The sequence below is a fragment of the Geotrypetes seraphini genome, chromosome 3 (genome assembly GCF_902459505.1).
Source record: "Geotrypetes seraphini chromosome 3, aGeoSer1.1, whole genome shotgun sequence".
Taxonomy (NCBI): Eukaryota; Metazoa; Chordata; class Amphibia; order Gymnophiona; family Dermophiidae; genus Geotrypetes; species Geotrypetes seraphini.
The window spans coordinates 387,341,054-387,368,061 of record NC_047086.1 but is presented as its reverse complement, the minus strand read 5'-3'; the positions used below and the strand labels follow the sequence as shown (position 1 = coordinate 387,368,061).

Here is a 27,008-nt window from a genome sequence, read left to right as displayed (position 1 = left end):
GATATTTGACTTTTGGCCCTCATACACATTCCAAAAATCACTGTGTCGTAGGATAATGCTACATGATTTTCCATCAATATATTAACTTGATCCCATATTGATATCCAAAATGCCTGAATACATGGACAATAAAATAAAAGATGGTCTAAAGTTCCAATTTCAATTTTACAATGCCAGCATCTATTAGACTTAGAGCAATCTAATTTTTGTAATTTAGTAGGGGTCCAGAATGCTCTATGCAACAAAAAGAACCATGTTTGCCTAATAGATGCCGACATCGTACCTTTAATTCTCCAAGACCAAATACGTGGCCATTGAGATGCATTAATTTGATGCTTAATCTCAATGCTCCAAATATCTCTTAATCCATTTTTTGGTTTCTTATTCAAATAATTAGATATCATTTTATACCACTTTGCGGCCTGGTGTCCCAGAAAATCTGCCTGGAAACATAAGAATTCTAAGCTGTAATGATCATTTAAAGATTTCCATTCAGGGAACCCCACCTGAATAGCCTGCTTCAATTGCAACCACTTATAACTTTGTTTTTTATTCAGACCATATTTATGTTGCAATTGTGAAAAATCAAGCAGCTTACCATTATCAATTACTTCCGTTAAGGATCTTATACCTGCTTTAATCCAATCCTTCCAGACAATCTTAAACCCGCCTATTTGTATCTTGGAGTTTACCCAAATAGTCTGCTGTTTCGATTTTAAAATAGAATCACTAGTTAATTTATCTACAAATCTTAATGTTTTCCAAGTATCCATTAATACTCTATTGTCTTTACGTATTCTAGGCACTTTTATACCAAGCAGAAGATCAAGCCTAAGTGGAAAAATAAGTGATCTCTCCACCCTTAACCACTCTGGTAATTGTTCCAAAAGCTCTGGGAGGACCCAATACATACCTTGGCGCATGATATAGGCCTGATGATACCTATAAAAATTGGGAAAATTTACCCCACCCTCCTCAATTGGTCTTTGCAAAGACACTAGAGCCACTCTTGCAATTTTACCCAGCCAAATAAATTTAACCAGAATACTATTTAATTTTTTATAAAAAGACCCCTGAAAAAACACTGGTATCATTCCCAATTGATAGCAAACTACAGGCAAAATCATCATTTTAACAGTTTGAACTCTTCCCCACCATGACAAATGTAAAGGATTCCATTGCTCACATAACTCTGTTACTTTTTGTAATAAAAATTTTTCGTTTATTCTCATTGTCTCTTCAAGTGTTTTATTCAACCAAATACCTAAGTATTTTATACCATCCTCTTTCCAAATAAAAGGGAAAGAATCAAGTATACCTTTTGTACAATGCACATTTAAAGGTAAAATTTCTGATTTATTCCAATTTATTTTGTATCCTGAGAATTTTCCAAATGTATCTATTATCTCCAGTAGACATGGAATTGTTGTTTCCGGATTCCTCAAATGAAGCAATATATCATCTGCATAAGCGGATACTTTATATTCCACTCCAGCACATGGAATACCCTTTATGTCCTTTGCCTGTTGAATAGCTAACAACAAGGGTTCAAGAACTATATCAAAGAGCAAAGGAGATAATGGACAACCCTGTCTAACTCCCCTCTGCAATTTAAAAGCATCTGAAAAATTATTATTTATGTATAAACGAGCAGTTGGGGAGCTATACAGTGCTTGAATCATTTGTATAAATCCGGATCCAATACCAAACCATTCCATAGCTTGATACATGAAATTCCATTCTACACGATCAAAAGCCTTCTCAGCATCTAGTGATACTGAAAAAGCCGGATCATTAATTTGTCTTGTTAAATAATACATCTGAAATGCCAGTCTAGTATTATTTGAAGAGTGTCTTTGAGCAACAAATCCAGTTTGATTTATTCCTATTATATGCGGAAGAGCTTTAGCCAATCTTAATGCTAAAATCTTAGCTAATATTTTACCATCTACATTTATTAAAGATATAGGCCTGTAATTTGACACCAATGTTGGATCTTTATTTGGCTTTGGCAAAACAATAGTTAAAGATTCTGCCATAGTGCCTGATATACAACCTTTATTCAGTTGGTCCTGATATAGTTTTAATAAATACGGTAATAGGGAAATTTGAAATTCTTTATAAAACTCTACTGTAAATCCATCTCCACCTGGAGCGGTCCCAACTCTAAGGGATTTCAATGCCATTTGTAACTCTTTTAATGATATAGGTTTATCTAAACTTCCTTTTATATGATCAGGAACCTTAGGTCCTTTAACTAAACTCAAAAAATCCAACCCATCTTTCTCTTTATCTAAATAAGACTCAGAAGAATACAGTGACTTATAATATTTTAAAAATTGTTTTAATATATTTCCAATTTGAGAATGAGAATGTCCTAATTCATCCTTAATTATGCTTATTTTCTCCTTTCTTTTCTTTGCTTTTAAATAATTTGCCAATAATCTTCCAGCCTTATTTGCACTACCATAATACATCGTTTGCTGAGCAAAAATATCTTTCCTTACTAATCCAGAGGAAATTTCATTATATTCACATTTTTTTTTTAACAATAATTGAAATGTCTCTTGTTCCCATTTATTAACCAATTTTAATTCCAAATTTTTAATTTCTTTTTCCAAATTTGCAAATTGCTTTCTTATCTGTTTCTTTTTATACGCAGAATATGATATAATTTGTCCTCTCATAGTTGCTTTGAAAGCATCCCATAATATTCCAATCGACATTTCCTCTAGGTCATTAAGTCTGAAATATTCATTCATTTTTATCTGAAATTCAGTGCATTTCTAATGTATTAGTTCTGTAAACCGCTTAATACTCATGTACAAGCGGTATATCAAATATAATAAATTCAAACCAATCTTATTGTTACCAAGTTGTCCCTCATCAGAGAATTCTTTGCTCCTTCTCTTCATGTTATATTTTTGTTCATTGATACTTAATTTCTAGAGGTCAATTTGGGGACAAATAAATCTTATTCTTGAGTCATCTATTCCCTTAACTTATGAAGCCATAATTTGTGGTACGTTACTGCACGTTAAGCCTACTTTGGATAAATATAAAAGCCGTCTTTTCTTGATCATGACGGGAATAGCCATCCAAATGGTCACACATAACTGGAAGAGCCACAACAGAATAAATTACACATTTTGGTGGGCAAATGTTTGTATCACATATAAATATGTGAGAATGAATGCGGAATGTATGGGGTTTAGTAGTTCATTTAATAAAGTGTGGAGCCCATTGACTACATTTGTTACCTCGCAATAACGGTCATGTATCTCTCCTTTTCTTAGATTTCCTTCCACATCCAGGGTGGGTGAGTGAGGGGAGGGAAATGTATTTTGAGGATTAAAATTACTTAATTATAATATTGTAATCACATCATATGTCATATTGTATTAATAATTGGGAGGAGGGTGGGAGAAAATGATTGTTTTATGCATTATTTGTGTAGTTAATAGTGCGTTTTATGCAGTATTTTATGTTCAATTAATTGTATTGCACTGTCAAAGTTTGAAAATCAATAAAAGATTTAAAAAAAAAAAAAAGTTCTGTAAACCGCTTAATACTCATGTACAAGCGGTATATCAAATATAATAAATCCAATCCAATCTTATTGTTTCCAAGTTGTCCCTCATCAGGGAATTCTTTGCTCCTTCTCTTCATGTGCATGTCTCCATCTTGCATGGTCTCCTAAGATAGGGATCGCTTATCCTAATTAGCTGGTGATCTTATTTGGCCATTAATTAGGAAGCTGGTATTATAATTGTAGAAATGTATCTGGAGGTGAAATGTTGTACTGGAGTTGGGAAGCTAATGGTGTGATTGTACATGTGTAATTGGACGCGAGGTGCTAGACTGGAACTGGGAAGCTCCTGGTGTGATTGCACTGGCATAACTGCAGGCGAGGTGCTCTGCGTAGGTGATTCTGAAGCTATTTTTTTGCACTGAATCAACTTGTTAATCAATGAAGTAGTGTAGCTGTTTTAGATTAATGAATTTGCTTCTTTGCCTAGATCTGTGATATTATTTCAAAGTGGGAACAGGCCTTCAAGCAACAGCATCCTGGGAAATGTGAGAGTACAAGGACTGTGCGCCTCACCTACAAGAACAGGTACATGGCAACACCTCTACAGAAGCTAATGTGTCATAACACCCTTACAGAAGCTCATGCATTATAGCGCCTTTACAGAGGCTCATGTAAATCACTCTGATTTGACTCCCCCAGTCATTAGTAACGGTATAGAAGCTCTCAATAAACATAGAAATGGTTCCCTCCTTATTTATCTGCCTTTTAGTAAGACAAGCTATAGTGTGGTGGTTATAAATAAATGCTCGACATTCACTGCCAGGGTGCAGAAGGCCATTGGCTGAGACCGTAGCATACAGAAATAGAGAAGAGAGGCACACATTTCTTTGTGGCCCTCGGAATCAGATTAAGGCATAGTCAAATCAGGCCCAAACATTAGGGGGGGGGGGGGCCTTGTCAGATGTGCTAAGGAGTCAGGAGGCTAGGATTGCCAACTGTCTGGATATTTTCAGGATTCTCAAAAGTTGTACGTTATCCATCTCCAAGCCAGAAGGATGGCTAAGTATGTGGACATTTTCCAGAGTTTAGCCCACTACAGCTCTCCACACTCCCCCTTTCACTGCTGAGGCTATGGTAGGCTCCAGCCAATAGGAAGGCTGCTCTAATCGTAGGAAGGAGGAGCTGAGCTACATGGCTTTGGGGGGGGGGGAAACTGATGAGCTCCGCACTGGGTCTTTGGAGAGAATTAGTGGTCTGGGGTGGAGCTGTTGGAAAAGATTAGGACTGAAGAATGGGAGACAATATGAACGTCTTGTTGTTACCTGAGGAAAAGAGGGGGAGGAATGGGACTTGTTATACCCCTCTACTGTGGTTACACATTCAAAGTGATTTACATATATACAGGTACTTATTTTGTATCTGGGGCACTAGAGGATAAAGGGCTAGATTCACCAAGCTCAACGATCAAATCCCGACCACTTAGCAACCCGATTTTCCTCTGACCCGATTCACTAACCTCTGTCCCGATCATCCTCCGACCCGCGCATGCATGTGAGGGGGAACGGCATTCAAATGTAGGCAGGCAGCGATTCACTAAAAAAATAAGGGACACCGACTTGGCCGGACCGATCCAAAAATAAGCGACTGCTGAGGACCCAGTCGCTCAGGTCCTTTCCGACTGTCCTGCCTTCTGCCGCCCTGCTCTCTGCTCACTGCCCCGACTCTCCTGTCCTTTCACGCAGTGCAAGCCCGTGACCAGCACCATTTTTCAATGAGCCAGACGATTTAGCTGGGCCTAAGCTTCTCCATTCAAATCATGTGCGCAATTGCTTAATCCCCATGTTCACTCACAAAGTAGGCTCTGCATTCTTCCCTACTACTTCTGAGCAGGTGAAATAATGGTGGGGGAGGAGGTCCCTGGTAGGGGGGACAAACATCTATATTTGCCTAGGGCCCATCTAGTGTAAATTCAGCCCTGGCAGGCCTTATTCTCTGCTTTGCCAAGAGATGTAAAAAAAATTTTACTCCTGAGTGTGGCCTGGTATTTTGTCAACAATCTAAAAACCCTACTTTTTCCTGAAGAAAACATGAATTACCGGGTGATATTTTTTATTTTATGTCTTAAGTATCCTGCATTTCTTTACAGGCTCTGCTTCTCAAAACAGTTCTCTGGGGAGACGGAGAGGGAGAAGTTGCTGTTGATGTTTCAGACAAATGATCAGATTGTGCATGGATTATTTCCTGTTAACAAGGAGCTGGCATTGGAAATGGCAGCACTTGTGGCTCAGGTAATCTCTGAAATGTGTTATCATTATGGTGTACAGAGTTACAGACATCCGACTTAAGTACGACTTGTACTTAAGAACGCGGTTGCAGCTTCATTTGATTTCACAGAGCAGTGTTTCCAGTGGTATAGACTCCTACACATCTCCTGTAGCAGATTCAGAAATGATGCACAGCCACATTAAGAACAGTGTGTGGTTGTGCATGCTGTAACTTAGAGGGAACACTGGTAGGGACAGCTGGCTCTTTCGTCAGATGAGAGCAGAGGTAAGCAGCAAGAATCTTAAAATCTACAAGTTCCGAGTTACATACAAATCCGACTTAAGAACAGCTTTGAAAACGTAACTCGTTCTTAACCCAGGGTCTACCTGTATAGAAATAATCAAGTCATTGTGGCATCACTGATGAAGTTGGCTCTTAGGCATTGGTGGAATGAGGCATTATGACGTCACAATTTCAGCTCTGGAATGTTGCTACTTAAGAACGTGGTTGTGGCTTCATTTGATTTCACTGAGCAGTATTTCCAGTGGCATAGACTCCTCCACTTCTCCTGTAGCAGATTCAGGAATGATGCATGGCCACATGAAGAACAGTGTATGGTTGTGTATGCTGTACCTTAGAGAGAAAGGACAGTTGAACCTTTTGTCAGCTGGGAGCAGAGGTACGCAGCAAAAATCTTAAAATCTACACGTTCTGGGTCACATAGAAATCCAACTTAAGAACAGGTTTAAAAACATAACTCTTAACCCAGGGACTGCCTGTATTATATCCAACTGTTCCTGAATGCAATGAAGGTTTACTTCTGTAACACCATGTAAGGAAAAACAAACCCCCCTGAGCTCCCTCTTTCGTGTTAGAATCCTTACAAACATGATAGGCTTCAACATAGACTAGTACAATCTGTTGCTTCTTTCTACCTTTTGTAGTAAATCAGTCTGCTAAGTAGTAGATTTAAAACAAACCGGAGAAAATATTTCTTCACTCAATATAAACTCTGGAATTCGTTGCTGGAGAATGTGGTGAAAGCGGTGGCGTAGTAAGGGGGTTGGGGACGGATCGCCCTGGGCACTGTCTTGGCACCGGCACTCCTCCACTCATCCCCCCACCCCAACGCCACAATTGTGCCCTCCCTTCCCTACCTCCACTTCTTTAAATCTTTGCCAGTATGAGCAACTTTTCCAGCCTCTTGCTCGTGACAGCCTGGCTCTCCTCTGAAATCACTTCTAGGTCGCAGGACCAGGAAGTGATGTCAGAGCGAAAGCCAGTGCTGGCACGAGCTGCAGGCCAGAGAAGCTGCTCATGCTGGCGAAGATTTAAAGAGGTATGGGGGAAGGGAGAGCACAGGTATGGCACGGGGGGGGGAGGAAAGAAGATGTGGAAAGAGCGGGTTTAGTTGGAGAGGAGGACACGGGGGGGGGGGGGGATGCCCCGGGCGCCTTCTACCCTTGCTACACCACTGGGTGAAAACAGTTAGCAGCATAACAGGGTTTAAAAAAGGTTTGGGTAATTTCCTAAAAGAAAACTCCCTCAGCCATTATTAAGATGGATTTGGGGAAATCCACTGCTTATTCCTAGGAAAAGCAGCATAAAATCTGTTTTACTCCTTGGGATCTTGGCCAGGTACTTGTGACCTAGTTTGGCCAGCTTTGGAAACAGGATACTGGGCTCAATGGAATTTTGGTCTGTCCCAGTATGACCGCTCTTATGTTATTATGAGCATATCCGGGATCATTTGCAGCACTCTGTGACAAGGCCTCTTAATCCAATTCTCGGCGCACATTCATCCAGTCGGGATTGTCACAATGAGTATGTATCAGATAAATTTGCTTGCACCACCTCCATTGTATTCACCTCCATCTCGTGCAGATTCATTACGGGTATCTGAAGACCTGACTGGCTACCACTTACCAAATTTTATTTTCTACAAGGGTTTTGTATAACAGATTATTTTCTGCTATGATAGTTAGTAGGGAGTCATGGGTGCTATAGTATTTATTTATTTAAAATTATTTCTTTTTTCTTTTTTTATTCGTTTATCATAATTTCAACAAAATAAATTTATTGAACAAACAAAAATTTTCCCAACTTACAATATAGAAAAAAAGAAATACTCATTCAAATTTTTATAACTACATATAAACTTTTGAGTAGTCCACATTAGAGAGAGAAACAATTCACATACCATTGGGAATGGAAAATTAAGAAGATTTAAGAAATTAACAGGAATCAAATGAGTAGCTTGTCTCACATTTTTAAATCAGACCAGAAAATTGGGATCATTTGGAAGTCTGCATTAAAACCCTTCCTGCCCAAAAAAAACTGCAATTGGGAGAGTTCATAAAAAACATAAGTATTCTGATCCAAGTAAATCACGCATTTACAAGAATAACACAATTGAAATTTTGCCCCCATTGTTTTAACATTTTCTTTCAGTTCTAGGAATCTTTTCCTTCTTGTTTGTGTCATTCTTGAGACATCTGAAAATATAGAAATCTTGCCATCCATAAAGGAGACTTCTTTCAATCTAAAATTATTTCTAGCCCGCCTATCTACAAATCTAGGCGGGGAACAAAGTAGTAAAAGGCACACACCTCAAATAAGCGTAAAGATGTAGATGACAACATCAGTATAAAAAAGAAAGCAGATGTCCGAATAAAACCATGCTGAAATTCTGAAAAACTGTTTATCCCAGGACTAACAGGCAGCATATTCTCAACAGTGGGTGACGTCACCAACGGATCCCCGCAGCAGACAGCTTCACAAGCAGACTTGCTTGAAGATCTTTGTAAGATCTTACGAGTGCTGCACTGCGCATGTGCGAGTACCTTCCCGCCCGAGTGATGGCGCGTGTCTTCTGTGAGGTACCTCAGTTCAAAGTCTCACAAAGCTCTTACTGGCTGCTTCTCCTCGAAGTCTACCGAGGTCGAAGACTCCTCCATCGAGACTGCCTCCAAGGGAGCCTTCTCCTCCTGCTTCGACCCACCCTCGAACCCCGGGGACTTCACCATCGAGGTTTTTGAAGCACAAACATTCACTAACTCCTCCTCACGCAGGTAGTGCAGCTTCCTCAATCACTGTGCGCCTGGACTCTGAGCCTCCTCAGTATTCCAGAGAGGCTTCTCCTTCCTATTTGGTAGTCCCTCAGTCTCGCACTCCTTCTCCTGAAGGTGCCTCGCCCTCGAAGTCTGCCTCTTTTGCCAGGTTCGTCTTTGATATGGGAAAAGCTCTTCAGCTGGATCTCCACTCTGATTCCAAGTATACCCCTGAATACTTGGCCGACATGGAGTTGCCTCATCCACCCAAAGCTTCCTATGACTGCAGTATTGAAGCAAACTTTTTTAAGGAATATGGAAACTCCTTATTCCATTACAGCCATTCCATCCAAGCTGGAATCCAGGTATCGCACAATACCTTGCAAAGGCTTCGAGAAATCTCAATTGTCCCACCAGTCTTTGGTTGTAGAATCTTCTTTAAAGAAAGCTCACCCATCTAAGCTTTACGCTGGGGTCCCTCCAGGTAGGGAGGGCCGTACCATGGACAAGTTTGGCCATAGATTATACCAGAATTCCATGATGGCTAACAGAATTCTCAATTATAACTACATTTTCACGGCTTATTTTAATCATTTCCTCAAATTGATGCCTAAATTCTACCCAGCACTTGAGGAACAAAGTCTTCCTGAATTTAAACAGATCATCAGAACTCTGTCTCAACTTAGACTCTTCATGCTGCAAGCCACATACGATGCTTTTGAGCTCTCTTCTAGAGTTTCTGCCTTTGCAGTAGCCATGCGCCGTCTCACCTGGCTCCGCATTGTTGATATGGATCCCAATCTGCAGGACCGTCTAGCGAACTTGCCTTGCCAGGGGAATGAACTCTTTGATGATTCTATTGAAGCTGCTACAAAGCGCCTTTCTGAACATGAGCGCTCTTTTGCTTCCTTGATTTAGCCGAAGCCTAAGACTCCTCCTGCTCACCCATACAAGCAACCACCATGTCGTTATCCTCAAAAAACGACACTAGCCTTCTCCAGGCCTCCGCCTAGAAGGCCTCCACAGCAACAACGACAACAGAAGGCTCAAACTCCTGCTGCGACTAAATCTGCTCAGTCTTTTTGACATTCCCAGTCTGAGCATGCCAAACTCCCTGCATCATAATTCTCTTCTGCCCATAGGAGGTCGTCTTTACCAATTTTATCACCAGTTGGAGATGATCACCTCAGATCTCTGGGCTCTCACCATCCTTCGGGAGAGATACTCGCTTCACTTTCTTCAGGTGCCTCCAGATCGCCCTCCAGAAGAGTGTCCTTCCAATTTGTCGCAACTTCCCCTTCTTCAGGAAGCTCAGGCTCTTCTTCGCCTTCGAGCTGTCGAGGAGGTTCCTCTGAACCAACGGGACATGGGCTTTTATTCCCGTTATTTTCTAGTTCCAAAGAAGATGGGGAATTTGCGACCTATTCTGGACCTCAGAGCCCTCAACAAATTTCTAATCAAAGAGAAGTTTTGGATGCTTTCTTTACCAACTCTGTAATCCCTGATAAATCAGGGAGATTGGCTATGCTCTCTGGATCTCAAAGAGGCTTACACTCATATCCCGATTCATCCAGCCTCTCGCAAGTATTTAAGATTTCAGGTGGGGAATCTTCATCTACAATAAAGAGTTCTTCCTTTCGGACGCCTCATCCCCCAGAGTCTTCACGAAGTGTCTGGTGGTGGTGGCTGCAGCCCTTCATACCCAAGATCTTCAAGTTTTTCCGTACCTCGACGACTGGCTCATCAAAGCCCCCTCTCAACAAGGGGTTATTGCAGCAACCCAACAGACTATTATGTTCCTCCAAAGTCTGGGGTTCAAAGTCAACTTTCCAAAATCCCAGTTGACCCCCATCTCAGTCTCTCCAGTTCATTGGGGCCACTCTAGACACTGTCCAGCTCAGAGCGTTTCTACCTCCACCACGTCAGGATACCCTCATTCGCATTTGCCATCAAGTGTCTCATCTCACTTCAATTTCAGCAAGACACATGATGGTTCTGCTCGGTCACATGGCTTCTACAGTTCACGTGACACCTTTTGCCAGACTTCACCTTTGCATACCTCAGTGGACCCTGGCATCTCAGTGACAACAAGCTATCGACCCGCTTTCTCAACAAATTATAGTAACTCCTTTGTTGAAGCAGTCTCTCCACTGGTGGATACTCTCTTCCAAGCTTTCCAGAGGTTTGCAGTTCCACACTCTCCCTCATCAGAAGGTTCTCACAATAGACTCATCAACCTACGCATGGGGAACCCATCTAGACGGTCTCCGTACCCAAGGTCATTGGTCTCCCGCAGACCGTCTTTGTCACATCAATCTGTTGGAACTCAGAGCGATTTTCAATGCTCTCAAAGCTTTTCAACACCTTCTTCACGACAATGTAGACCTTGTCTAGATGGGCAACCAAGTTGCTATGTACCATGTCAACAAACAGGGAGGGACGGGATCTCACTCCCTTTGTCAAGAAGCTCTGAAGCTGTGGGATTGGGCAATCCATCATAATATCTTTCTCAGAGCTGTCTACATTCAAGGTCAGCACAACTGTCTGGCGGACAAGTTGAGTCATCTTCTGTAACCACACGAATGGACACTCAATTCCTCGCCTCTATGTCACGTGTTTGCTCGATGGGGGACTCCTCTTTGCCTCTCCCCTCAACAACAAGCTGCCTCAATTCTGCTCCCAAATATACTCTCCCCAGCGTCTTGAGGCAGATGCTTTCCTACTGGATTGGACGGGTCAGTTTCTCTATGACTTTTCTCCATTCCCTCTTGATTCTCAAGACTCTTGTCAAACTCAAGATAGACCATGCCACCATGATTCTGATAGCTCCTCGGTGGCCCAGACAACCGTGGTACTCCCTTCTACTTCAACTCAGCACCAGGGAGCCTCTACGTCTACCAGTTTTTCCCTCTCTGCTTACTCAGAGTCAAGGGTCCTTGCTACATCCCAACCTGCAGTCTCTACACTTAACAGCTTGGTACCTTTCAACCTAACAGACTCTCTACAGTTTTCGCAGTCTGTACAGGACATTTTGGTAGCTTCCAGAAAGCCGTCCACTAGGCAGTGTTACGGCCAGAAATGGACTAGATTTTCTGCTTGGTGTTCCACTCGCCAAATGGAGCCAATGTCTACTTCCTAAGCTTCTGTTTTGGATTATTTACTTCACTTATCACATTCTAGACTCCAGTCTACATCTATCCGAGTCCATCTCAGTGTGATTGCTGCTATTCATCAGCCTCTTGATGGGAAACCTCTATCTGCACACCCTGTGGTTTCCCGCTTTATGAAAGGACTTTTTAATGTTCATCCATCGCTCAAACCACCTCCAGTGGTCTGGGTTCTCAATGTTGTCTTGGCTCAATTGATGAAGCCTCCATTTGAACCAATTGATAAGGCTCATCTCAAATACCTTACTTGGAAAGTGGTTTTCCTGATTGCCCTCACGTCTGCTCGAAGAGTCAGTGAGTTACAAGCTTTGGTTGCGGATCCATCTTTCACAGTTTTCCACCATGACAAGGTGGTCCTCCGTACTCATCCTAAATTCTTACCTAAAGTTGTTTCAGAATTTCACATCAATCAATCTATTGTTCTTCCAGTATTTTTTCCAAAGCCTCATTCTCACCCTGGAGAAGTGGCGCTCCATATTTTGGACTGTAAATGTGCTTTGGCTTGCAACGCACTCAACCTCACAGAACAGCCCCACAACTTTTCATCTCCTTCGATCCAAATAAGTTGGGGCATCCTGTCTCGAAGCGAACCATATCCAACTGGATAGCTGCTTGCATCTCTTTCTGCTATTGCTCAGGCTGGTCTCACTCTGCAGGGTCGAGTCACGGGCCACAGAGTTTGAGCAATGGCAGCGTCTGTAGCTTTCCTCAGATCAACTCCTATTGAGGAAATCTGCAAGGCTGCCATACTTTCACCTCTCATTACTGTCTGGATACTTTCTCCAGAAGGGATTGCCATTTTGGCCAATCTGTTTTGCAAAATCTCTTTTCTTAACTTGCCAACTCTCCCTCCATCCCATTATGCTTCTTAGCTTGGAGGTCACCCACTGTTGAGAATATGCTGCCTGCTTGTCCTGGGATAAAGCACAGTTACTTACCGTAACAGTTGTTATCCAGGGACAGCAGGCAAATATTCTCACAACCCACCCTCCTCCCCTGGTTGGCTTCTTAGCTAGCTATCAGAACTGAGGTACCTCACAGAAGACGCACGCCCTAACTCGGGCGGGAAGGCACTCGTGCAAGCGCAGTGCAGCACTCAGAAGCTCTTAAAAAGATCTTCAAGCAAGTCTGCTCTCGAGGCTGTCCGCTGCGGGGCTCCGTCTGTGACATCACCCACTGTTGAGAATATCTGCCTGCTGTCCCTGGATAACAACTATTACGGTAAGTAATTGTGCTATTTGTACCTGTATTTGTGCCTTTCAGTGTTGTGTCAGCGTTTCCATTCTATTTTCTCTGATTGTCTCACCAGGTGGAGACGGGGGACTACGAACGGCCATTCTCCACCTCAGCAGGGCAAGGGACATCTCAGTCTAAGGGTGACCAAGCAGTAAAGCAAGCCCTGGAGAGATTTTATCCCAAGCAGTATAGACACGGCTGCTCAGAGGAACAGTTACGGTGAGATACCATACGGCGTTCTGTTTGGCAAAGTCTTTTGTTCTAAAGTTAATTTTAGCATGGTGACATACAAGTTATAAAAATGTACTCTCGCATTTCCGCACACACCATCTCTGTACAAAGCTGCCATTCTTTAGACATAAAGAGAAACAGAAATACTCTCTACGGTATTATAAACTATATTTCCTGAGAATTTACAGGAAGAGGGGAATTGGTATGAAAGTAAAAAATTAAAAAAAAAAGCCAATTTCTTTTTTTTTTTAAAGAAATTACACTTTAGGTTTTGTCTACTGGTTCCATTTTATTCAGGGCAGGCTGATCTAATACAGGGTTTACCTCCTTCCCCAGTATAAACATTTGGATGCTAGGGTGCATAGGAAGAGGTATGGCCAGTAGGAAAAAGGAGATATTGATGCCCCTGTATAAGACTGTGGTGAGACCTCATTTAAAATTTTGTGTACAATTCTGGAGGCCGCACCTTCAAAAAGATATAAAAAGGATGGAGTCGGTCCAGAGCAAGGCTACTAAAATGGTATGTGATCCTCATCATAAGGCGTATGGCGACAGACTTAAAGATCTCAATATGTATACTTTGGGGAAAAGGGGAGATATGATAGAGAGGTTTAAATAAAAAATTTACAAAAAATGTCACTCACCAGCTGTGGGCTACCACTCCAAGATCCAACATAAAGATCCAAACAAGGTGGCGAAAAAGCCTCAAAAACTATTATCACGCAGCAATCTTTGATGATCTACAGCTGGCGTTCTTATTGTCATTGGCAAAAAACACACCTGCAGCACAATGTTCAAAGATCTAAAGAGGGAAAAACCCACTACTGTTAGATCTTTTAACATTGTGCTGCAGGTGTGAGTTTTTTGCCAATGACAATAAGAACGCCAGCTGTAAATCATCAAAGATTGCTGCGTGATAATAGTTTTTGAGGCTTTTTCGCCACCTTGTTTGCATCTTAATGTTGGATCTTGGAGTGGTAGCCCACTGCTGGTGAGTGACGTTTTTTGTAAAATTTTTTGTTTAATTATCACTATGATAGTGTTCTTGAGAGACGTTTAAATACCTACGTGCCGTAAATGCACATGAGTCGAGCCTCTTTCATTTGAAAGGAAGCTCTGGAATGAGAGGGCATAGGATGAAGTTAAGAGGTGACAGGCTCAGGAGTAATCTAAGGAAATACTATTTTACAGAAAGGGTGGTAGATGAGTGGAACAGTCTCCCGGTAGAGGTGGTGGAGACAGAGACCGTGTCTGAATTCAAGATAGCCTGGGATAGGCATGTGGGATCTCTTAGAGAGAGGAAGAGATATTGGTTATTGCAGATGGACAGACTGGATGGGCCATCACGTTTCTATGGTCCTGATGACTGATAACAAAACCAGAAATATGAGCTTAAGCATGAGGTGGAGAAAAAGCAGAGAAGACCAGCTTGTGCTGGTAACACTTTTAAAAAGAGATGTTCATGGCTTTTTATTAGGCTCCCTCACAAGCCCTATCCCTCTGGAACCCACATAACCAAGCTCTGAAAGTCTTTCTTTCTCTGTACAGGAAGAGTGCTCTTGGTGGAAAAGTCAATTGTGAAATAATGTGTTAAATAGAAAAAAAAAAAAATCACCTTTGTCTTGGTTTAAAGATGATTCAAGTGAATAGTTGTGTATTTATAATCTTAGCATCTTTTGTTCAGCACTGAAGACGAACAGGGAAAATGCAGGCACACTGAATGGTAACATTTTCCTGACAAATTCAGGGGACTATGCAGAAAGCCCCTGCATAAGAGCCACGGACCACTTTCTTTCTAATGTGGATTTTCCACAGAAAAATTACCTGCAGAATGTGGTATTCATTGAGCATGAAAGTTACTGCTCCGTCCGAATCTCAGCACAAAGCAAAATGTCCACCTTTCTGTCACTGTGTGAGTGATGATTGTCTCATGCTCTGACAGGAATAAGGATATTTTAAAAAAAATGCCCAAGTCTGCAAAATGCCTGGTAGTCTAGTGACCCTCTAATCCACTCCCTCCCCTTCCCTCCAGACATAAAGCTTTCAATATCGGCCCTCTGACTACCTCAACTTTTTTTTTTTTTTTAAATCCCTGGTGTCTAGCAGACTGACCCTTCTCACTACATCTCAGGATGGCCATTTTCCGAGATGGCAGGGCTGAGGAATCAGGGAATTTTCAAAGTCAGGGGAAGAGGAGTCAGTTCAGGGAGATGGGGGTGCCAGTAGGCTGAAGCATAAAGCTTTGTCAGGGAACTCTCCTTTCCTCTCCACACTGCCTCAGACCTGGCAGTAAATTTCTCATGTTGTGCTTGCCTGGTAGACAGAGTATAGCTTTGCATTGCAGAAGATGATGATCAATTGTCTCCTTTCCATACATATTAATATGCTGTGTGCCAATATGCGATTTAACTGTAGCATTAAAATCCTTTCTGTATGGTTCAGCTAGTAGACCACTCATTAACCGCTCACCTTTGCTCACGGTAGCTTCCTGCATCAGCCCCTCAGTGTGTAACGCTCACCTTTTATCTTAGGGAAGCCATCTGGCCCCCTGAGCATGTGCAAGTGATCCTGTGCCAGGTAGATAAGGGTAGGTTGTTCAACCTCTCCAAGATAGGGAGAACGAGAGGGCACCCTCTAAAATTGAAAGGGGATAAATTCCATATGAGCATAAGGAAGTTCTTCTTCACCCAGAGAGTGGTAGAAAACTGGAACGCTCTTCCGGAGGCTGTTATAGGGGAAAACACCCTTGGGGACTCGAGACAAAGTTAGACAAGTTCCTGCTAAACCAGAATGTACGCAGGTAGGGCTAGTCTCAGTAAGGGCGCTGATCTTTGACCAGAAGGCCGCCGCGTGAGTGGACTGCTGGGCATGATGGACCACGGGTCTGATCCAGCAGCGGCAATTCTTATGTTCACCCTCAGTCCAAAAGTGTTCTGTGATCCAGCAGCATGCGGCTCTCTTTTCTCCTTACAAATCGAAGGGAAGAAGAAGAAGAACAAACTGACCCATCTAGAATTTTTAACAGCAAGCAAACACCACCATGCTTGTTCTAGCAGGAATGTTTCCACGTCACCTTATCAGAGGTCTTCCGGCTCTTGATCTGTATTCCCCTCAGGCCCAGCATCAGTACCTATTGGGTACGCTGGCAACAGCCAAATAAAGCACCTCCTGCTTAAATGCAATGCAGATTCCAGCAGGAACAGGGAGCTCTAGAGCTCAAGGCACGTATCAGAGGAATCTTTGCTCCTCTCCTTCATCCCTATGAAAGGGTGGCTTGTACCCCATTGGGGTCTCGCAGCTCCCATCCCTATGATAAGAATCATAGCAGTAAGCGCAGCATATCACTCTATTTCCTCTCAAGCCGCACAAATACAGGCAGACCAATGGGGGAAAACAAGAGAGAGAAAATAGTTCTCCGAAGCTAGCACAGACGGGAATTATGTAGAATCGGATTCCGATAAAGCCGAACTACTAAATGAGTACTTCTGCTGAGTCTTTACCTGCAAGGCGCCGGGGTCCGGTCCACAGTTGCAGACAAGGGAAAGCTCGGAAAACCCTTTTCGGAATTTCGAGTTTACACCCTACAGCGTCTACTGTGAACTATCAAGACTCAAAGTGAACAAAGCCATGGGACCTGACAATCTACACCCCAGGGTGCTTAGAGAGTTGAGTGATGTCCTGGTGGAACCGTTATCCGCGCTCTTCAATCTTTCCCTAAGTACAGGAAGAGTCCTGTTGGACTGGAAAACAGCTAACGTCATTCCACTCCACAAAAAGGGATGCAGGACAGAGGCTGCGAATTACAGACCGGTGAGTCTCACATCAATAGTGATGTAGGCAGCTGTCCAGGCCTACCTCGGTAATGAGACCTCGCACGCTATATACTGGTTTCAATAAGTATATATTTATTTAGTCAATCAGTAACATCTTACAGGAATAAATCATTCAGCATATAGCGTAACAGAAGGTGATCTCCAGGCCTGTAGATCCTCTGATGTCTGTTCTGACCTCTCCCTTCTAAAGGCCTGGTTTTTATACATTTCTTAGTGGCCAACACCACGTTGGCCTAGATCACATGATACCTCCTTATTGGCTATTTTCCTATGCACTACTGCCTAACTACATTCATTTATTGGCTGGTTTACCTGCGTCATGTTATATGTTCACTCTGTTTCCCGTAAGACCTAACCTATTCCCCGAAATATCTGTTCCCAAACCATATAAGTCTTTCCGAGCACAAGACCCCCTCCCAACTGCAAATATCTCTGACACTTGCTATTTCTTGAGAACTTTATCTTCTGAGAATTTTTATCTTTGGACCATGGTCTGTGTTTATCTCTTCATGGTATCTGGCTGGGTGGGCCTTGGTACAAAACCACAGCAAACCCACAGCCTTAGATCCTGTTGCTTTTTCTCTAGTTTTACTGATACAGTAGCTAACTTTTGCATCCTTGCATGCCTTCTGGTAAATTGTGTACAATATCTTTTTACAGTTAATCTACTGTTTCCATCAGCTACAGAGATAGATAAGGTAAATGTCAGCTGCAAGGGGGGGAGGGAAGTTTCTGTAGAGAGAAAAGGTTTCTTGTGAGCTTCTGGGTTTTTCCTTATCCCACTTCACCTGGTTCAATGTCAGGACTTACAGGGATCCTTCAGAACGTCCATGCTTTTTCTTCATTCCGTCTCCCTCCTCCTCTCATAACTTATGGAAACACTAATTAAACATAAATTAGATACGATCCTGAACGAGGAGAATCTACGTGATCCCCATCAACTTGGATTTACAAAGGGAAGGTCCTGCCAATCCAATCTAATCAGCTTCTTTGACTGGGTAACAAGAAAGCTGGATATGGGGGACTCCCTGGACGTCGTGTACTTGGACTTCAGTAAAGCTTTTGATTGCGTCCCACACCGCAGGTTATTGAGCAAGATGAGTTCGATGGGATTAGGTGAAACATTAACTGCATGGGTCAAAGACTGGCTAAGCGGTAGACTTCAAAGGGTGTTGGTTAACAATACCCTCTCCGAAACGTTGGATGTGATCAGTGGCGTGCCGCAGGGCTCAGTCTTGTGCCCGATCCTATTTAACATTTTCGTAAGAGATCTGACTCAGGGGCTTCAAGGTAAAATAACATTATTCGTCGATGACGCCAAACTATGCAAAATAGTAGGCAAAAGCACATTGCCCAACAGTATGGCGCGGGACCTACTCTTACTGGACTTGGCAACTAAGCTTCAATGCCAAAAAGTGTAAGGTTATGCACCATGGCAGCAGAAATCCATGCAGAACTTACACCCTAAATGGTGAGACTTTAGCTAGGACTGCAGCAGAATGAGACTTAGGAGTGATCATTAGTGAAGACAAGAAAACTGCCAATCAAGTGGAGAAAGCTTCATCCAAGGCTAGACAAATGATGGGTTGTATCCGTAGACATTTCGTCAGCCGGAAGCCCAAAGTCACAATTCCGTTGTAAAGATCCATGGTGAGACCTCATCTGGAATATTGTGTACAGTTCTGGAGGCCACATTACCAAAAGGATGTGCTGAGAGCTGAATCGGTTCACCGAATGGCCACCAGGATGGTCTCAGGACTCAAGGATCTCCCTTATGAGGAAAGGCTGAATAAATTGCAGCTATACTCACTCAAGGAACGTAGAAAGAGGGAAGACATGATTGAGACGTTCAAATATATCACGGGCCGTATCGAGGTGGAAGATGATATCTTTTTTCTTATAGGCCCACAGCCACAAGAGGGCATCCGCTGAAAATCAGGGGCGGGAATTTTCATGGCGACACCAGGAAGTATTTCTTCACCGAAAGGGTGGTTGATCATTGGAATGATCTTCCACTGCAGGTAATTGAGGCCAGCAGCGTGCCAGATTTTAAGAAAAAATGGGATAGGCATGTGGGATCTCTTAGGGAAAGAAGTTAGGGGGGTGGGTCATTAGAGTGGGCAGACTTGATGGGCCGTGGCCCTTTTCTGTCGTCATTTTCTATGTTTCTATAAACTCCATAAGGCTGTCCAGTTACAGGCATACTTCAAGGAAAGGGGTAAAGAGTTCACAGAAAACTAAGAAAAAGGGTTCTGAAAGAACTAAAGGAGGAAATAGCGGGACTACTGCAGCAAATTTGCAATCTATCCCTGAAAACAGGCGTGATCCTGGAGGATTAGAAGATAGTCAATATTAAGCCCATCTTTAAAAAGGGATCAAGAGGTGACCCGGGAAACTACAGACAGGTGAGTCTGACCTCGGTTCCGGGGAAAATGGCAGAAGCACAGAAAAAAGACAACATCGATGAGCATTTTGAAAGAAATAAACTTCTGATAACCAACCAACAAGGCTTCTGCAAGGGAAGATCATGCCTAACAAGCTTATTGCACTTCTTCGAAGGAATTAACAAACGGATTGATAAAGGGGACTCCATAGACATCGTATATTTAGATTTCCAAAAAGCCTTTGACAAGGTACCCCATGAACGCCTACTTCAGAAATTGAAGAACCATGGGTGGAAGGAGACGTACATAGATGGATCAGAAATTGGTTGGCGGGAAGGAAGCAGAGGGTAGGAGTGAAGGGCCACTACTCGGACTGGAGGGTCACGAGTGGTGTTCCGCAGGGGTCAGTGCTCGGACCGCTGCTATTTAATATATTTATAAATGATCTAGAAACAGGGACGAAGTGCGAAATAATAAAATTTGCAGGCGACACCAAACTATTTAGTGGTGCTCGGACTAAAGAGGACTGCGAAGAATTACAAAGGGACTTGAACAAACTAGAGGAATCGGCGACGAGTTGACAGATGAAGTTCAACATAGAGAAATGTAAAGTATTACATGTGGGAAGCAGAAACCCGAGGTACAGCTATACGATGAGAGGGATGTTATTGAATGAGAGTACCCAAGAAAGGGACTTGGGGGTAATGGTGGACATGACAATGAAGCCGACGGCACAGTGTGCAGCGGCCGCTAAGAGAGCGAATAGAATGTTAGGTATAATCAAGAAGGGTATTACAACCAGAACGAAAGAAGTTATCCTGCCGTTTTATTGGATGATGGTGCGTCCGCATCTGGAGTACTGCGTCCAATATTGTTCGCCGTACCTTAAGAAGGATATGGCGTTACTTGAGAGGGTTCAGAGGAGAGTGACATGTCTGATAAAAGGGATGGAAAACCTTTCATACGCTGAGAGATTGGAGAAACTGGGTCTCTTTTCCCTGGAGAAGAGGAGACTTAGAGGGGATATGATAGAGACTTACAAGATCATGAAGGGCATAGAGAAAGTAGAGAGGGACAGATTCTTCAAACTTTCAAAAAATAAAAGAACAAGAGGGCATTTGGAAAAGTTGAAAGGGGACAGATTCAAAACAAATGCTAGGAAGTTTTTCTTTACCTAATGTGTGGTGGACACCTGGAATGCATTTCCAGAGGACGTAATAGGGCAGAGTACGGTACTGGGGTTTAAGAAAGGATTGGACAATTTCCTGCTGGAAAAGGGGATATAAGGGTATAGATAGAGGATTACTGCACAGGTCCTGGACCTGTTGGGTCGCCGCGTGAGCAGACTGCTTGGCACGATGGACCTCAGGTCTGACCCAGCGGAGGCATTGCTTATGTTCTTATGGATTGGCCTCCGTGAAGACAGTGGGCTAGATCAGGGGTGTGCAACTCCGGTCCTCAAGGGCCGGAATCCAGTCGGGTTTTCAGGATTTCCACAATGAATATGCATTGAAAGCAGTGCATGCAAATAGATCTCATGCATATTCATTGGGGAAATCCTGAAAACCCGACTGAATTCTGACCCTCGAGGACCGGAGTTGCCCACCCTTGGGCTAGGAATCAGTGTTCCCGCTAAGCTGCGCTGGGGTGCGCTGGCGCTCAAAATATTACCTCGCAGCGCACAAGTTTCTCGTCACAGCGCACACAGTGTAGAGCACAGTTCTTCAACCGCCGGTCCGCAAACAAAATCTTGCCGGTCCGCGAAGGATTCGGTCCCCGCCGCAACGAAAGGCCGGCGTCAGCTGACTTGCAACTTCCTGTTGCAGTCGCTGTGCCGGGACTCCTGCCTTCGCCGGGACTCCTGCCTTCCACCGCGTTTGCCTCCTGCCTTGTCTCCGCACCTCCAGACCAGCAGCGGCAGCTGTGTATGCTTTTAACTTCGGCACAGAGCTGCCCCTAATCAATAGTTTAGCGCGGTTTCATAAGGCAGCCTCGGGGCCTTTGCTAGGCCGGCCCACATCGCATCATCGAAGCGGGCCGGCTATCAAAGGCCCCGAGGCTGCCTCATGAAACCGCGCTAAACTATTGATTAGGGGCAGCTCTGTGCCGAAGTTAAAAGCATACAGAGCTGCCGCTGCTGGTCTGAACTCTTGGGCCGCTGAAGGAGGGCAAAAAGCAGCTGTCCTGGAGGTTTCCCTTCCTCTCGCCTTTACAGGTTCCTTTTTTCCACCTTTTTTTTTTTCCTTCAAACGGCAACGGGCCCCAGCATCGACATCAATCAAGTAAGTTCCACTGTCAATCAAGCGGTTCTGCTCGGCCAAAGCTTCCCCTGTGACATGAGCCACCCTCAGGGGAAAGAAAGTGACCCACAAAGGTGAGGGGAAGGGGGGCAGATGATGGAAGTTGGGGGGGGGGGGAGAGAGAGAGAGAGAGAGAAGGGGCAGATGATGGAATGGAGGAGATGAGAGAGAGAGAGAAGGGGACAGATGATGGAAGTGAGAAGAAGGGAGAGAGAGCAGAAGGCAGATGGATGTCAGTTGAGAAGGGAGAGCAGATGCTGAATGGAAGTGGGGAAAGAACACATACTGGATGGAAGGAGGAGATAAATAAAGGGGGAAGAAAATAGTAAGATAATGGAGGGGTGAGGGAAAGGGGTGACAAGCTGTGTGTAGACACAGTGAAAAGAGGGAAACGGGACTAAATAGTAAGAAAGAATTTAATTTAGATGGAGGCAGAAAATAGAGAAGGAAGACCAGAGAAGAAAAGGGAAGAGAGAGCAGAGAATGATCAGATCTGAGTGGAGGAAATGAGAAGAGAGATATGCTAAAAACCACAGGGGGGAGGAAGGATAGAGATGCCAGACCATGAGGGGAACAGAAGGAAGATGATGGATGCTAGACCAAATTGGGGGGTGGGGGGGGGGCAGGAGGAGAGATGGCAGGGAAAGACAGACAGTGAATGGAAGGGGCAGATGCTGGACTGAAGAGACAGAGAAGGTTATCATGCTGCTGTACCGGGCCATGGTACGCCCTCACCTGGAGTACTGCGTCCAGCACTGGTACTTTAAGAAGGACACGGTACTACTCGAAAGGATCCAGAGAAGAGCAACTAAAATGGTTAAGGGGCTGGAGGAGTTGCCGTACAGCGAAAGATTAGAGAAACTGGGCCTCTTCTCCCTTGAGCAGAGGAGATTGAGAGGGGACATGATAGAAACATTCAAGGTACTGAAGGGAATAGACTTAGTAGCTAAGGCAGGGAGAACGAGAGGGCACTCTCTAAAGTTGAAAGGGGATAGATTCCATACAAACGTAAGGAAGTTCTGTGGTAGAAAGCAACATATTTATTTGGCTCATAACTTGCTGGCGCCCGATATTTTTAGCTCACAGTGAAAAAAGTTTGCTCACAACACCCGCCCGCTTAGAGGGAACACTGGCTAGATGGACCATTGGTCTGATCCAGTAAGGCTATTTTTATGTTCTTAATAAATAAATAAATGTATGAATGTCTTGCTTCACCTTCGGACAGAGGGTGCCCAGTTACTGTGAGAACACAGCCTGCCCATCAATAGATTGGAGCTGAAAGCCATTGCTTGAACATTGTGAATATAGAGTCTGGCGTTGGGGAAAGCCCAATCTTGTATACATAGACAAATCAGGTGGTAATGTTTTAAACAGGGAGGGTTTTCCATACCTTTTATCATTTTTGTCGCTCTTCTCTGAACCCTCTCAAGTATCACCATGTCCTTCTTAAGGTACGGTGACCAATATTGGACACAGTACTCCAGATGCGGGTGCACCATCGTACGATACAGCGGCATGATGACTTCCTTCGTTCTGGTTGTAATACCCATCTTAATAATACCCAACATTCTGTTTGCTTTCTTTGAGGCTGCTGCGCATTGTGCCGTTGACTTCATTGCTGGTGGATACAACAATGAAGTCAATGGCACAATGCGCAGCAGCCTCAAAGAAAACAAACAGAATGTTGGGTATTATTAAGAAGGGTATTACAACCAGAACGAAGGAAGTCATCATGCCGCTGTATCGTGCGATGGTGCACCCGCATCTGGAGTACTGTGTCCAATATTGGTCACCATACCTTAAGAAGGACATGGCGATACTTGAGAGTGTTCAGAGAAGAGCGACAAAAATGATAAAAGGTATGGAAAACCTTTCATACGCAGACAGGTTAGAAAAGCTGGGGCTCTTCTCCCTGGAGAAGCGGAGACTCAGAGGAGACAGGATAGAGACTTACAAGATCATGAAGGGCATAGAGAAGGTGGAGAGGGACAGATTCTTCAGCCTATTGGGAACCACAAGAACAAGGGGAAATTGAAAGGGGACAGGTTTAGAACCAATGCTAGGAAATTCTTTTTCACTCAGAGGGTGGTGGACATCTGGAATGTGCTTCCGGAGGTTGTGATAGGACAAAGTACATTAAAGGGTTTCAAAGAAGGATTGGATAAATTCCTGAAGGATACAGGGATTGAGGGATATAGGTTGAGATAGGATTATGAAAGGGTATAGATAGATGGATAAAGGGGATTGAGGGGTTTTAGACAAAAGATCACCTTACAGGTCATGGACCTGATGGGCTGCCGCGGGAGCGGACTGCTGGGCGCGATGGACCTCTGGTCTGACTCATCAGAGGCAACTTCTTATGTTCTTATGTCAGGTTTATATCACCTGTGGCAGGAAGTTAAAAACATATGGGATGTTGCATGCCCATTCAGGCCACCCTTCAGGTATTTTTTTTTTCTGTCCCTAATGGTCTCACAGTCTAAGTTCTGTACCTGGGGCAATGGGGGGGTTAAGTGACTTGTCCAGGGTCACAAGGAACTTTAGTGGGAATTAAACCCAGTTCTCCAGGTTCTCAGCCCAGGCACTAACTTTGAGTTTGCAGTAGGAATCGAACTCAGTACCCCAGGTCCTCAGTCAAATCTACATTCTTGGCCTGCCAATAACTTTGCTGATTAGGACTGGCCATTTAATGGCAATGTCCAGTTAGATGCCGCTGAATATGGCTGGTTAGTCCCCATCAAGTGATTTAAATCTTGTTTTGAATATTGGCCTTATGCACTTAATCATAAACTACTAACCCTATAAGGCCAATATTCAAAACAGAATGCCCAAAATCCTATCCCCTTTTTGGATACAGAAATTTGGCCTCATAAAAATGTGTACTGTATGTACTCTAAAGACATATATTCAATCTCCAAGTGAATAGCCTCAGACGCATCTGTTAGAATAAACTGTTTCCACTAATCCGTTGTTAAATGTGATACCAACCCTTGGATCTCGGTGGTATTCCTATATGATATGGGTGTTAAGACACCTGTTTCTCACATATTATGTACTTCTGGCAAACCTGGCAAAGTTTGCAGCTGTTGTTAAGAGCCACGACTTGGATTATATATGTAGCATCGCTTTGAATTCTTTTCCTTTTCTTGGTCTGTAGGCAGCTTCATCACCGACTCTCAGCAAAGTGGATGGCTCTTTGTGGACACAGCGCTACGGATTGCATGCGCATTTATCTGACTGTTGCTAGGAAGTGGCCCTTCTATGGCGCAAAGCTGTTTTCTGCAAAGGTAGTTTAATTTTGTGGGTTTTTTTTAAATCCATTTTGTGTGGAGCCATGAAATGTTGGGTTAAAAAATTTAGGGGTCCTTTTATTAAGGTGCGCTAACCGATTTAGCGCGCACTAAAGATTAGTGCATGCTAAACGTTAAGACATCCATTGTATTCCTATGGGCATCTTAGCATTTAGGCCCAGATTCTGTATAGGACGCCTGTCTCGGGCATCCTATACAGAATCGGAACAAAACCCGATTTTGTAACCGACGTCCATGTTGCAGATGCCGGTTACAGAATCAGGTTTGTTTAGAACCAGCCGCTATACTTAATCGCGACAAGGGATCTCCCTGCCGCGATTAGTATAGCGGCTATGGCCGCCAGTCTCCCCTTCCCCCCCTCGACGATTGTGGGTTCTGTGGGAAGGAAGGGTTTGGCACCCTCCTGCCGCGATCGTCGGGGGTTGGGAGAGAGGAGACTGGCGGCTGCTATACGAATCGCGGCAGGGAGATCCCTTGCCGCAATTAAGTATAGCGGCCGCGTCTACTTACCATGTAGGCCAAAATTTTGCTGGCCTACATTGTAAGCATCTCCCGCTCTACTAGGGAGACATGTAGGGCCGCCTAAGTTCGCCTAAGGTGAGCTTAGGTGGGCTTGCGGGCCTCCCTAGGCTCCCGGAGGTGCCTGCGGAGCATTTTTTTAGAAAACGTGCCTCCCGATTGGCTGATTAGACAGCTGTAGGACACCTACAGCTGCCTACAATCGGGACGCACTTTGCAGAATCGGGGCCTTAGTGCGTGCTAAATCAGTTAGCTCACCTTAATAAAAGGACCCCTTAGATTCAATAAAAAAAATTATCCAAGTTTATTTATAGTTTGGTATACCAACCATCACAGGTATCTGGCCGGTTTACAATATTAAAAATTAAAAATAGTTATAAATAATAAATACATTTATATGTAAAATAGAAATAAAAATAGGGCAGGTAGGGGCCAATACAAGGACAAAGATTAGACGGGTTAGAGACAAGAGGAGCATGGTGGGAAGGGAGATTTTAATTACAATGAGAAAATAAAAGTAAAAGGAAGGATAGAGGGAGAGGGTAAAACAGAAAGAAAAAAGGGAGGGAGGGTTGCTTCTTAAAAGCAGTTCTCTATTTGTTTTTATTTTCCCTCGATCAAGATTATTGATTGCAATTTTGGTATGCATCTCTGAATAGAAATGTTTTGAGGTTAGTTTTAAACCTGTTTTAAAGAATTTTCACAGCGAAGAGGCAAAGGCATTGATTGCATTCCAGAGGGAGGGGGCAGCTGCGGAAAAGATAGCCTTTCTAGTCTAATATAGGTCTTTCAAAAGCATGTATGAGGTAAGCATCTTTCTGTTAACCATGTAAGTTTGTTTAATAATTATATGGAAGGCAAAACATACTTTTGACCAGACAGCTCGATGTCCAGCCAAAAGTTACCAGTATAACAAATAGAGGCATTTGAGGGTGTACCAAAAGTTATCCAGATAGGAATCAATATTCAGCTGGTGGCTGTGAGCATTTTACTGACTGCCATTTAATTACTTCCGGATAGTCAAGCTTCCCTGTCCAATTGACTATATATAACAGTACTATATAGATAATATATTACTTTGTTACACAGAGAGTGGCAGTGGACTCAAGTGATTTTCGCTTACAGTCCTACTCACGAGGTTCTGTGGGGAAACTCACCTCCCTTATACTGAAGCGCTCTC

The 27,008-nt window shown here is 43.5% G+C and overlaps 1 protein-coding gene across 6 annotated transcripts in view; it reads left to right on the top strand.

The window, feature by feature from the left end:
* PLEKHH2 (pleckstrin homology, MyTH4 and FERM domain containing H2) overlaps window positions 1-27,008 on the top strand; it is a 217,748-nt gene that overhangs the window by 174,599 nt on the left and 16,141 nt on the right. For all 6 annotated transcript variants that reach the window (XM_033939575.1, XM_033939574.1, XM_033939576.1 and 3 more), the window contains 4 exons: window positions 4,020-4,117; window positions 5,679-5,820; window positions 13,324-13,469; window positions 25,156-25,285. In XM_033939575.1, coding sequence (XP_033795466.1) covers window positions 4,020-4,117; window positions 5,679-5,820; window positions 13,324-13,469; window positions 25,156-25,285 — 516 coding nt within the window. The remainder of the gene's footprint in view (window positions 1-4,019; window positions 4,118-5,678; window positions 5,821-13,323; window positions 13,470-25,155; window positions 25,286-27,008) is intronic.